The 14,019-nt window shown below is 47.5% G+C and overlaps 1 protein-coding gene across 1 annotated transcript in view; it reads right to left on the minus strand.

Moving 5' to 3' along the window:
* Positions 1-13,328, minus strand: part of PPAP2B (phosphatidic acid phosphatase type 2B) — a gene marked incomplete at its 5' end in the record, with an annotated part of 19,696 nt that extends 6,368 nt beyond the window's left edge. Inside the window, 3 exons of the mRNA XM_009695980.1 lie at positions 7,197-7,254; positions 8,024-8,307; positions 13,111-13,328. Coding sequence (XP_009694282.1) covers positions 7,197-7,254; positions 8,024-8,307; positions 13,111-13,328 — 560 coding nt within the window. The remainder of the gene's footprint in view (positions 1-7,196; positions 7,255-8,023; positions 8,308-13,110) is intronic.
* Between the last annotated feature and the right edge of the window lie 691 nt (positions 13,329-14,019).

Raw genomic sequence — 14,019 nt, forward strand, 5'->3', positions numbered from 1 at the left:
GAGAGGACAGGAAAACAGCAACCCCCTGCCCACCGATGAGCGAGGCTGGGCGCAGCACGGGGAGGAAGGCTACGGAAGGGAGGGACGCCGCAGCAGCCTTCGGGTTTGGGGAGCAGAGAGGCATTCGATGGCTCAAAGAGTGTAAAAGTGCCTGGGGAAATGATGCTCGGCTCCTGCAGCTCAGATCTACTGCCCATGGGCTCAGCCACAGCAGGTATGTACTGCCTGTTCCTAAAGGAAGCACTGGAAGTCAGGGCCAGCGTGTTTCGTGGGGCTTTGCAACATCAGAGGGCTGGAAAGGGGTTTAATACCCATTTACAATCCCTTTTACACACCCAGAGTAGTTCACACTGCCTTGATATAAAAGGGGATGAAGCGCTCACTGGGTTCCCTGAAATCACAAATAACTTAATGACACCATTTACGTATAAAAACAGAATTAATTGGAAAGCTGATAAGGGGGAAGCATCATTTTGGCCAATTTAGTATGTTTGGTTGTTGCATAAACATTATATTTACCCCTTTTTGGAAAGAACACACACTGGGCTCTTTAGAGGAAATTAAGCATCCTGTCATTTGAATGGCACAGATGCTGCAAATTATCCAAACTGTTAACCAATTAACATGGAAGAGAGCAGTACCAAAACAGCTCGATGCTGGCTAATGCACATTATGATCCTGGGGAATATATCTGCAAACCAGCCTGAGCCTGGGAACGGAGCCAGGTCACCACGACACGCATCCACCACGACAGACATCCCACGCCATGCAAACCTGCGCACACAATGCTACGGGATGAGTTACAGCTCTCTAGATCCCAGCAGCAAACCCACGCTGATGTAGCCCAGTGAATGGACCGCTGGGCTGGTTCTCTAGTTTGTGATGATAATTTCTATGCTTGGGAGAAAGATGAGGCAACAATCAACGTATCAAAATTAGGAAGCATGTTCTGCCCAGAAAAAATATCTAAAAAAAGTTTTAAAAAAAAGTAGTAACAAAAAAACCCCACCACCAATGAAAAAAAAGTAAAACGCAGCCACTTCTGAGCTGGAAAGCTGGAGCTGTAAAACAGCATAATCCCAGCCTGCACAGGCACTTACAGTGATTTAACAGCAGGCACTTCATCCTGCAAACAAGTATCTATGCGGTTCAGTAGCAGGGAACTGCGTTTTTAGTTTGCAATGCTTAGGCTGGATGAATTTTCATTGCCATGGTATTTGTGCACCCAGCGATCTGCCATTGAGGATAAACTGCGCAGGCAGGATACTCCTGGGAAGTATTCAGGGGAAGCGGTGATAGAGAAAGATAGGGGCCCTGATAGCTTTAAATACAATTTCTCAGTATAGAGACAAATCTCCTTTGAAAAAACAGCATTTGTGGAGAGTAGCATTTTTAAAGCACACAAAACGATATAAAAATACACTTCTATTGCTGTGGTTTATGCTCAAGAGTCTCAAACCAGCCCAGGTGACAGTGCAAAATTCAGGTTCTACTCTGTTGTCACAGAGCAAAATTAGCTCCAAATATTATATCTTATAAACTGTTACTTAGTTCTACCAGGAAGACTTGAAACCTAACGTCTTTAGTCTTGAGGCTCTGTCACATTAAACCCCTTAATAAAGACATTTGCTGCTGCATTATCTGCCATTTGTCCCTTTTGCACAGCCTTGACATCCCCTCAAATCCTTCCATCCCAGGAGCTTGGATTAAATAGGTCACCTACAGGTGAGGATGCAAAGTATCAATTAAAAATTAGCAATAAAAAGCTAACACGGAGCTTGAACACACAATAAAGCAGACACTTCTGGGGCTGAAGTGATTAAAAAATAAACTTGCTTGTATACTGATCCACTCCTTCCAAAGCACAGCTCTGAACTGTGTGCTTAATGTACGTAACTTCAGCCTTGGAAAAGGTGGGCAAAGGCAGCGTGGCACCGTACGGGGTGTGCTGGGTGCCACCCAAGTCCCCAGCACCCAACTCACACCCACACCTGCTGATCTTGGGAGGAGTAAAACCCACCCAAACAGATGCACCTCACATCGCACTATCAGTGCGAGGATCTCAACTGAACTCCTTTTCCTGCCGCAATAAATGTCTTGGGAAAATTGCTGTTTAGTTCCCCATTCATAAGGAAAAAAAGGAAAAAAAAAAGAGGATATCAGCACTTTTTATATTCCACAGGCATATTATGAGCATGCAGAACGTCGAAAACTGTGCTCAAACACCAGGGTGCTGAGGGTCTCCCAAGTACTTCAGATGCAAGCCTCGAGGTGCTCCAAACTTCGCCTCTGCCCTCAGTACGAAAGAAAAACCTAGTTGGTAAGAGAAGGTCAAAAAGCGAAAGGGGAACTTGGGAGCTGAAAGGATCAGAATTTCCCTAGAACAGGAATTAGTGCTATTACTAAGAAATGAGAAGTTTCTGGCAATTTATCCGAGAACCTGCTTTTGAAGGGTTTATTTTGAAACCTGGGAGCAAATCTGAAGTGCTGCCTGCTCACGGTTGCCAGATTGGGATGGAAACGTGGTGCTGGATGGAGCCCTTCCCAGGAAGGGATGGAGGAGCAAGACCACAACCCAGGTTATTTCCACCACAGGGCAGCGGAAATCAGGAGGAACATCAACAGGAGCAAGGGTGGATGAAATCAAACGGGATCACACAGAGCGGGAGTTATTTGGAGCTTCCATCCACTGTCTCCTGGCAGAGGCCGAGTTACCACAAAGCAAATGGTTTGGAGGACGTCACATCGCTCTTCCTCTGCCAGGGGACTTCCACAGTGCTGGTGGGAACAGCCCACAGCCACACGCAACCCCTGAGCAAACCCATTGAGGAGGAGCTGGCAGGGGACATGGGCTAGAAGCGTCACCTCCAGCCTCCCGGAGCTTTCTGCTACCCAGAAATCCCATCCTGTTCACACTCTTCCTGCTGCAAAGCTGAACTCCATCAACCTCGTCTCTTAGTCACAGCTAAGGTTTCCTTCTGGGAAATGGCTGGTCTTGTTTCTGACTGTCTGACCTGAAGTTACCTCCATCTCCAGCCCCATCTGCAAACAGAGTGGTACCCAAAGTGGTACGGGACCAAAACCTCTCAAACCCAAACTCACCCCGGCATAATGCACTGCTCTGGCTGGGCAACGTCAGCTGGAGGAAGGGGAACGGCACAATTCAGCTTTTAGCACCAAGCTGCCCAGAAGACAAGGACAGGAGAAAAGCAAAGACCTCCCAGCACCAGAGGTATGCACTGTTTGCCTCCTCCCTGACTTTGCTGAGTGTACAGCATCCTCCCACCCCATCGGGAATATCCCCATCAGCTCAGCAACACAGTTCACACCTCGGCCCTGGCCTCTGATGTAATTCCAGTTTATTCGCTTACTTAGGTCACCGCTAAACTTGACTCCAAGTCCACAACCACCACGGAGTTCCCTTCACTCGGGCACATCATCGCTCAGCAGCACCAGGGCACTGGGACCTTCTCCATCCTTCAGCAAGAAGCTGCGGCGAGAAGCCTCACCCTCACCTCGATACACAAAACCAGCAACATCTCTAATTTTTCACATAAATCAGTAGACCACTAAAACCCATTCTGATCTGAAGTCTTCAGCCTCACCCACCAACACACATTAAATACGCAAGCTGCCCTGTTCTACCTGAGGGATAGTAATTTAGCTTTTCTGCATCTTCTGTGTGGTTGGCTATGATTTCAGGCAACTCTGTGCTGAAAAAAAAATAAAAATAAATCAGCATTACGGTCTCATGTGCTTGAGGGGAGGGGAAAGCATCTGTTGGTCTCTGCAAAACAAAACCGAGAGGTGCGGGTCAGGTCCAGAGTGCTGCGTGGAATAAGCTGTTATGTACCTCCTCTTTCCTCAGCCTGCTATAAATATGTATTACGGGCTAGCTCAGCCAAGGACTAACAAAGCAAGGAAAATTAAGACAAAGAGGATTACCCAAGCGTAATTTCCCCTTTTAAATTTTTTATACAAAGGCCTGATGTTAATTGAGTATTCTTGGTGACAAGAAGGCTGCGAGAAACTGAGCCCTGAAGTCTCAGCCTTTAGAATTAAATCCCAGGAGATTTTACCGTGTTGCAAGCACCTTTCTCTGGGACTTTTCCCCCAAAGCCCTCTGGGGCTTGGCATCTATCTGCGTTTTCCTACTGGGAAACTGCTTCTCCTTGAGGGACACTGCAGGGCACTGCTGTTGTGCCGGGCGATGGGAAAGCCATGGTCATCCATCCACTGGCCACCAAATACCTGGGCAAACCCAGCCCCACGGTGCAGGCAAAGATGCGTGGGAATCCAGGTATCTTTTAATAGACCAACTAAAGCTTTCTGGCACCCATCTCCATCAGGTGAGCCAAACTTGAAAACACTGTAATTCAGAACGGGCTCTAAAAGTCAAGCCAGGGAATGCCAGGAAAGACGGGAAGTGACTTATTCTTGAAATATGAAGTATTGTTCAATAGGGAATGCACTCAGGACGTGGCTGATCAGCCAAGCCTCTGCACCACACGCTCAGCCCCACAACTACCCCAACTCTGCAAAGGTTCCCGGCAAAATCCCAGTACCCAAAGCACTGGCAGCAACCTGCTGCAGCACAACCCTCGCTTCCCAGGAACCGGAGAACAACTGTTTTGTTTTGATTGAGACGATTCCCTGATAAAAGCCATCAAACCCACCTCCTGCAGGTGCTGGCATGGTGGATGCCATGTTTCTAATCAGGCTTTCAAAACCCCACTCATTCATTGAGCTGAGCAAGACAGTGGGGTTTATTTTGCATTAAATAATAACCCAGAGGGATTTTATAACCTCATTTTCTTTTTTTAATAAAATCATTCTAGGATATTATCAGCCTCTCCAACATGACAGATTTTCTGCCTCCCTTTTTCTACGGGATTTCTCATTCAGGCTGCGGCGGTGGCCAGGGAGCTGAGGCGATGGACAGCAGGGTGCTGCTAGACAAGTTAGAATCATAGAATTGTTTAGGTTGGAAAAGACCCTTAAGATCATCATCTCCTCGCCTCTGATATGAGCCACGTATCATTGCCTCTTCCTCCCTTCAATTTATGACCAAACACTTAAGTGTAATTTTTCCCCTGACTTTTTAAGGCACAAGGCAACTGAAGAGTTGGTCAGACAGAGCTTGCTACCAACCTTATCCCAGTTTACAAGGGGGGAAAAAAAAAAAAAAAATCATTCTTAAGGGACTGGGCATCAAAACCTCTCCACAGAGAGGGATAAGTGGAGCAGCCTGTTGTCCCGGATCAGGGAGGAGAGGGGTAGAGGCTGCCGAGCACCGATAGCTCGAGTGCTCCCATGTGGGGACAGGGAAGGGCAGCAAAGAGAGATCAGAGGCAGCTTTCTGCTCCGATGCGTTACGCAGGAGCTAAACACCACTTTTGAAGCCTGCTGCAAAGTTAAAAAGAAAATCAGGCAGCAGGCAGTGCAAAGCAGTGCTGGAAAACGAGCCGTGCAGGTTCTCCATGCATCCCATGGGAATGTTGCATGCACCCTGCAGTTTTGGGGTCTCCGGTGCACCCCCTGCCACCAGTCCCCCAGGCAGCAGCATTCCCCTTTGTTTCTTGCCTGCTCCGTAATTGCTGGATTTTCAGAAAAAAAAAAACAAACACAAATGGTGAAGCAACATGGTCTGCCCGGTGCCCTGCAGAAACAGGGTCAAATCCTGGCAACTTTGGGCAGCCACTGCCAAAGGGAGTGGGGTGGAAACAAGGGGAGGGGGCGAGTACTTGCCCAGCCAGGCTCATGCCCCAGGTTTGTCCCCTACCCTGAAGGATGCTGCAGGGCATGATCCTGTGCAAGAGGTAAAGCATCAGGCTTGGCTTCCAAAAAGGTCCCAGAGCAGCGTCTCCTAAAAAAATACCTGGAAGGACAACCTGAATCTTGCTCAGTATTTGGAAAGAGACCACTGCCAACTTAATAGGGCCTGGCAGTCCTCACTGTTTCTGGATGCCAGGCTCGAAAGCATCTCAGGGCTAACTTATCTGACTGTTTGCAGATCTCCTTGGAAATAAATAAATGCCAGTGTGAGTGATGGTTTCCAAACTCAGCTTGGAAAGTTTTGCAACGGCAGCCGTGGAGGGCTGAGCCTCCTGCAAAGCATCACCAGGGCAGCTCTGCACTGTAACACGGACAGTAGGAAAAGGCCAAAATGTTTACTGAAGAAATTCAGAAGTTTTCCAAGAACAAAATAAAATAAGAGGAAAAATGACAAAAGAATTTAATACACCACCCTCCACAACCTGGAAAGCTTAGTAATGAAATTACAGAAATTGCTCCCAGGGAGGTGGGCCGAAAAGGCAGGAGGGAACAGTGGTCACTTATCTTTTCAGAGGGTAAAGGGAGGGGGGGGAAAAGCATCACTCACAGATAAAAAGCTCATGTTTAATGTTTTTATCAGTGCCATGCTGTTTCTTTGCTTGCTAGTCTGAGCTTACAAGGGGGGGGCCACAAATCTTCCTTGAAAGGAATCCAAAGCCTTTTTCCTCATTTAAAAAAAAAAAAAAATTAAAAAAGAGAAAAAAACCAAACGCAAATCACTGTCCAGATCCTCCCAAAACGCTGCGTGCGGGTCCAGCCCCCCGGGGGGTGCGGGCAGCGTGCCTCCCGCAGCCCCAGCAGGAAGCACCTTGGCAGCCGCCCCGGCCCCAGCCCCGGCGCAGGAAGGGTAGAGCCATTTCTCACTGACAAAGAAAAACAAGTCCCAGCCCTTCGCTCCAGATCCATGCGGGCAGAGGCTTCTCCACCTGCTCCGCTGGCACATTTGGGAACCAGCCTTCACCCCTCAGCAGGGCCACGACGGCACATCTTCTCCCTCCATTAATGCAACGTTTTGGCTCACCCCAAACTCCCCCCAAGTGGAAACCGCAACCTGGGGTGAACAAAACTGCATGGGTCATCCACAGATTTAGTAGGATTCAGATTTAATTGCAGCCTTGGCTACAGCCCAAAGCTGCACAGCTCAGCTATCACCTCAGGAATCTCCATCCCTAATAATACCACAGGGGCCAAGAGCGGATCTCTCCACCACCGGTTTGTTCAGGCTTTTTTTTTTTTTTTCCCACCGACCCTCTATCTCCGACACTCATCATGCCATTACTGCTACCAAACGTGGGCGAGTACCTTGGGAAAGGGGAATGGGATAAAGCAGCTCAATCTCCAGCAAGGCTGAGGTTACTTACCACCAAATACAGCATGGTGTAGAGGGAAAAGGACGCGTGCCCAGAGAAGAAGGATTTCCTGCAAAACAAAGCAGGTGCTAAGAACCAGCCACTATAATCTTCGGCATTGTAATTTTATACGTAATATGGTGACTTGCTTGCTGCTACCAAGAGGGTGCCAAAGCAGAGGGACCCACAACCCCCCAACCTTCCAGGTTATAAACCCCCTGTTATCCGCCCTGCTCGCTCGCAAGGCAGAAAGCGAACGGATGGACAGGATGCTCGCATTGTTCATCCCTTCCTGGTGTACTCGTGGGACAGCAGTTATTTCCAGGATAGCCCGATAACTCATCATCTCGCCTCAAATAACCAGGAAACCGTAAAGAAATCAGAAGTGAGCAATTTCTCCGGTCACTTAATTGCAGCATGCGTAACGCGCCCCTGGAAATGTCAAAATTGAGCATCTGATGGATGCGACAGAGAGCTCGAAGGGGAGGTGCTGGCAGTCCTGCCTGTGGAGCCTCCTTGGAGGAGAAGCCCTCTGCTCCGCTGCATGGGACAGCTCAAGCTGCTCACCATGAGCTCAGCTCTTACAGTGAATTCCCACATTGAGTAACCGCTCAGGGAAACAATAGTGTAGGAGTAAAGAGAAAGGAAAAGAAATATTATTCAGCCGAGTCCCGCAATTCCCGAGGGAAACTGCTTCTCGCTGGCAGACAGTTACAGCCTCCACAGAGAAAGCAGCGCTCAAATCATCGATGGCTGGCAGAGAAACCTCCGAGATGTATTTAGCGTGAGACACCATTTCGGTGGTGGCAACCCATCGCTTCGCTGCCATGGGTTCTCACCTGGCTTCCTGGACCTTGCTGTCGCTTCCCCTGCAGGTGTAGTTTTGGATGTAAACTCCTTTAGCACAGTTGATAGTGGAGAAATCCAAATCGCAAACTTCCAAGAAATGCGGCCGCAAGCGCCCGACGGACACTTTGGCAATGTCTGTGAAGGACTGGCTGATGGCGCAGCCGAAAACGAAGCAGCCCACCTGCTTGTAGAGCGCTGCCACGTAGGGGTTCTGGATAAAGGAGCGCGATTTCTCCTTCAGGTAGTGGATGCGGTAGAGCTCGCCCGTTATAATCTGTGGGGGAAATGCAACAGAGAGGTTTGAGAGCAGGAAAGATGCTGCGCAAAACCAGTGATGGGTGGCAAACGCAGAGCCGAGACAGCTCTTCATGCTCCAAGCATCTCGAACCAGGAATCTGCTTCCACAGCGAGGAAGGCGAGCCCACAGGGTAGCACCTCTCCATCCTCCTCCTCTTCCCTATCAAGAAGAGACTGCAGTCCTCGAAAGGTTGTTTATGGAAAAATTCCATAAACAAAAATTCCATAACCATAATTTTTCCATTTCCAAAAGGGAAAAAAAATCCATAAACAAGAAGAAAAAAGATAGATCTTGGGTTAGCATATTGGCATATCTTTACAGGAGTGAAACAGTGCCCCAGATGTAGACCAGTGTAGCAGAAAAAAAAAAAAAAATTAACATAAAACAGACAAAGAATCAGTATGTGTTTGGGAAGGAGAGGCCAGAACCACTACCCTTGTATCAAACTGATTTTGGAGGAAAACAAACGAACAACCTCAGAACTTGCTTATCTTCCTCTCTGAAGACCACAAACACAAGAGGAACACACAGAAAGCCCCAAACTTTTCAGATTCTGGCCCCAAATTTGCTACTACCAGACCCAATTCAAGCCACTCAAAACCTCCATAAATGCCAGCTATTTCAGGGCATTTCAAGGCGTCTTGCCATTGCGTGGCAGCAAATTGCGTATGTCCTGTGATGGGTCTGCCGGGGTTTGATAACGTTGCCATAAATCACCATCAGGGAGCAGAAGACCCAGCTTCTCATAATCTCGACTCTTAAAACGAGGCTGTGAAACGAAGTCCAAATGTCTCACCTCTCCCAAAGATGCAAAGGCTTAATTTGTTCTCTGTCACGTTACACACCTAGGTTTTGAGGTCCAGATTTATAGCTTTAGGATTTTATTCATTACTTTAGATGTTTTTATACCCAAGTAATAAATCGAGGCGGGCTTTTTTTTTTTTTCAGTCGCCTCCTCGTCCTTGCCCCTCTCAAGTCACGAGGACTGCGATATGTAAAATTAACTGTCAGGAAAAATGCCTTCATGTTAATCCCTTTCTGGAGCAGCCAGCAATATTCCTCCCGGCATGGCAGCCTGCCAGCGGCATGAAGGAGACAAGGCTCCCCTGCCTACCTTTTTTAAAAGCTTGGCACAACCTTTGGAAACTAATAAACTGGAAAAGTATAGCAATTAGACTACCAGGAGATGAAGCTGTATCATTGTTTGAACTCACTCATACCATGGCTTGAAAAAACAAAGATTGACCTAAGACAGCTGAAACTGCAGCTAAGCAGGCTTTATCAAAGAGAGATACAACTATGATAATAAAAAAATAAAAGCCAAGCTAGAGTGTTCTGCTACCATGCACAGAAAAACTTTGGGTGGCTGCACCATCATTTGAGGTTTACATGTCACCACTGAGACCGACTCTTGGAAACCTGGTTGTGACCAAGAGTCATCTGGGGAGCTGCAGCCAACCAGCTCCAGCATCCTTTTCATCCTCACAGACTCCAAAGACCACGGTTTATCTCCATGTTGGACCACTTTCCAGCACAAGCTGGTAGCCAGGAAATCTACTGGCATGAGAACGGCAGAGGGAGGGTTGGAGCATCTCCTGATCCTCTGGCAGGAGGCAATTCCAGGTTGTCCTGGATGGACATGGATGCTCCTGCACGAGGGTACAGCCACTGCCTGAAACCTCCCGAAAGCCTAAATTCACAAGAAGGGGAGCTACGAGGCTCAAAACTCGTGGCTTTTGCAGAGGGGAGACAAGACAAATTAAGGATGACATCTGATACTGGCAGATGTGCCATTACTCCAAATTCACAAACAGATCCATGTAAATCCAAGGCTCTTGGCCTGGGAAAGGCACGTGACCGTTTTAAACGGGGACGAACAAAAGTCTGGGGATTAATATTTTTCTCTCACTGTTGGTGGTCTGGGTAATTGCACACATGTAGCAGATTGTAAATTGGAGACTTCATTCCCTTGCTAACACGCTGCTGGGCAGCCATGAACCCTCCCCGCTTAGTTAAAGCCATGGCTCAACCTTAATGAGATGCTAAAAATTGGGTAAACTTGGTTTTTTGGCAGTGCCGTCCCAGATAAAGCAGGATGGTGAAAAACTAATGCAGCACAGATGTGCGCAAACTCAAACGATATCCTGAAAAGAAAACAAGTCTTAAAGATATTAAGCTCTTCTTATGCCGTGCACTTCTGGCGAGCCATCCGCACAGGACATAAGCCATACCTACGTGATGGGCACAGCTGCCGGGGAACTGCCACGCACGTTTAAGAAAGATGGTCACTAGAGAGAAGCCACTATCAAACTTTTCTGTCTGTGAATGCCTTCTGCGGACTTTTGGTTATCGTGCCTGTTTTACCATTATTATAAGGTATCACCAGCAATGCAATTAGCCTGTAATTACTTTTAGAGCTTTCCTAATCACTTATGTCTCTGGTGTAACGTTCTCTGTGTCTAATCACATTGAAGCGTATCACCTTCAACTGTAAAACAATCAGCTAATCCGGCTGTGTCACTTAGACCACCTAGGAAATTAATTTTCTTAGGTATTTTTCATAGGCTTTCAAGATACCAGGGGTGGGGACACAGGGCACCACAGCAGCAGTACCCGTACGAGGTTCACAAAGAGGAAAGTGTCACCTTCCCCCAGCCATCCCAGGGACCATCTACATGCTTCTGTGCCAAGCAAAGTCACCGTCTTCCAAGCAAGAAGAGCAGTCAGGAGAGATGGGAGAGCACACAGCCCAAGGGCACGAGCCTCTGCAGGGTCATCTGCATGGAAATTTGCCTGAAGTCAGTAAATATAGAGGTATTAAAACCAAATGCATCTCCTCTCACATCCTGATCGAAGCAAAGGTCTTTGCCTCTGCCGTTTACTTAACGAGCACTCTGGGTGTCCTCAAGGTATTTAAAACATGACCTGGACCTTTTACCCCCAGCTAGACCGCCCATGACGCCACGTAAAGCAAGGGTGTGAAATTTTGGCTGCGCCATCCAAAATGCCAGCTCCCTGAAAGTCCTCATAACCGCTGTCCTGCCTTCCGAAGGCAAACGCTGTGAGCGAAAGGAGCAGAGTCAGTGCTTTGTGGATTTGGAAGGAATTCCTATTATGCTACAGTAATTCTGGTATCTGGGTTACATTTGAAAAAAAAAAAAAAAGAGGTCAGGCTGACTTGAATTTTCCATGCACACTGCCATAGCAAAGAAATCTGTTGCTTCAATTCCTCGTTAGCCATTTGTATCACTCAACAGCAAATAACAGAGCTTTCGAATTTACCTTATTAAGTTACATTTGTTGTGGGCAGAGTGAAACCTGGGCAGAAACATCTAATTCTTTGGGGATTTTCTTTCTCTTTTAATTGACCCGCTATTTCATGGTAGAAACTTGACGGATCACATAGGCAGCTGATTATGTTTCCAGTTTCTGTTCCCACTCCTGTATTTGCCACCGCCTCATTACTGATCAGAAGCACACTCCGCATGGAGCCAGCGTGCCAATAGCTCAGGCAGTAATGCGAAAATGAGAGGCTTTTTCATTTCGTTTTTATGGCATTTCCACACTTGGGGGTAATTCACCTGCAGGGTAAAATTCTGCTGTGTTTATAGAATTGAGGGTCTGGCACCTTTTGGGCTTGTTTTGAGGAGGGAGGGGGCATAGGAAGAAGGCAGTTTTGGGGACCTACTTTGCTAAGTGAGTATATGTGGTCAGGAAATGATGGAGAGATCAGGAAACGATGGAGATATTCACGGCACGAAGCAGCAAGGCTGAGGACGGGGTATTACCAACACAGGCACCGTGCCATACTAAAATACCTATTGCTCCTACGAGGAAAGATAAAAGCTAGGAGGGGAAACAAGTGTTCCCGACCTCTCCATCTCCATCCCTCCAAGCTGAAGGGCTGAGAGGAAGGCAGCACCTCTGGGAAAGCATCTGAGCTGTGCTGGCAGCAGGTGAGGAGGAAAACATAGGTACTTTTCATAGGGGAATTTCATCTTCGGCTGGAAGCGTTTAACCAACAACCAGGTGACAGCTCTTGCCTCCTGCCCCAGCACCAGATACATGCTGGCAGCATAAGGAGGCTCAGCTCCATGGGCTGAATTCAGTTTTTTGGCTGACAAACTCTCCCCATGCAATTGTTTCCTAGCACAGCTCTAGGAAACCTGGCAGGAAAAGAGAAATGAGGAGGCACTGGGAAGGTGCATTAACTACTTTTTACAGTGAGGACTCTAGGAATATCCTCCCCCTGGAAGGTTTTAATTGTCTTTTTTAAATGGCTGTAATATACAATCTCTTAAAAATCTAATACTAACCTGTGAAACTTTTCCAGGCACTGGTTAGCTGAAAAGATATATGTTTTTTTTTTTTAACCTTATAAAATAGGCAAATACCAAGAGTTTTTTGACTAGGGATAAACCACGCCAAGTCCTTACTGACACTCAAGTCTTTTTGCTTCTACTCTGAACTCCTACTAGAGGGTGAAAAAGCTCTTGTGGAGCTCACAGACTTGCCCAAACAGCTTTGGGCTTGTTTACGGGCTCCAAGAGTAATCTCACGCCTCCCATTACAAGCTTTCATTTGCAAATGTTTACTGCTCCACGCTTACGCATAAGTCAAATAATCGCAGAGGAGATGTGCGCTTCGGTAGATAGCACAGACACACCGGCAAGGCTGTGTTAAACCCCTGTGTCGACGGGACTTTGGTGCCATTGGCTAAAGAGGTGACAAAAAGTCTTTGGCGATGCCCAAGGGACTGTTTTTGGAGGTGGTACTTACGGCGAGGATGGCGATGAGGATGCCTGCAGCACACAGCACTGCGTCGTTGATAGTCTCCATCGTCTTCAGCGGGTACCTGATGCTGTCGTCGTCGCAGTAGAAGCCCCGCTGGTAGGGCTGGATTGTGCTCGTTTCAATGATGAGGAAGGGCAATCCGGCTAAAAAGAAGGGGAGACAATAACCAAACCCATCAGCAATACAGGCAAACAAGCAGCTCACTAAAAAAAACAGCAAACAAAAACAAAACAACAAGACCCAACTAGAAAACCCCTTGCAAACCACACAGCACCATTCCTGATGCTTTTCTTTCCATACTGCTCTTTCCAAAGGGAATAGCATTGGGATTTGTTTTTCCAAGTTGCTCTTGCAGGGAAAAAGCATCTCCTCTGTTATGGTTATCAGATGTCTGCACTGCCTGGTTTCAGTTAAGCCTTGTGCATTGCAAATATTAACTTACAGGAACGGATCCCTAAAGCAATCCCTCTGCAAAAAGCCATGAAAACGAATCTGGCACTTTTCTCCGGGGAGGGCCCGATGCTCTGCGGCAGGGCAGCCCCGAGCTGTGCAAACAAACACTGGAGGGTCAAGTATCAGCACAGCTTCTCCTACCTGGTCAGCCCAGCTACACTCCATCCCCATCACTTTTACGCCTTTGAAGGCTTCCTTGGCTCCCTCCTCTCTGTATTTACAGGGTATACGTGTGTTCGTACCTACTAATGCCATAAGACTACGTGCTTTGAGCAGGTGTGGGACACCCATCCCTGACCCATCCAAGCAAGGGGAAGCTGAGCACCCAACTGGCCCATCCACAAGACCTGCTGCACTCCCATCAGAGCCTGTTCTGTTCAGGTTCTGTTCAAGTTAAAGCCAGGTGAAATCTAGTTTTTAAACACTGTTTGTGAACCCTCT

Source organism: Cariama cristata, unplaced genomic scaffold, assembly GCF_000690535.1.
Source record: "Cariama cristata isolate BGI_N322 unplaced genomic scaffold, ASM69053v1 scaffold10132, whole genome shotgun sequence".
Lineage (NCBI taxonomy): Eukaryota > Metazoa > Chordata > Aves > Cariamiformes > Cariamidae > Cariama > Cariama cristata.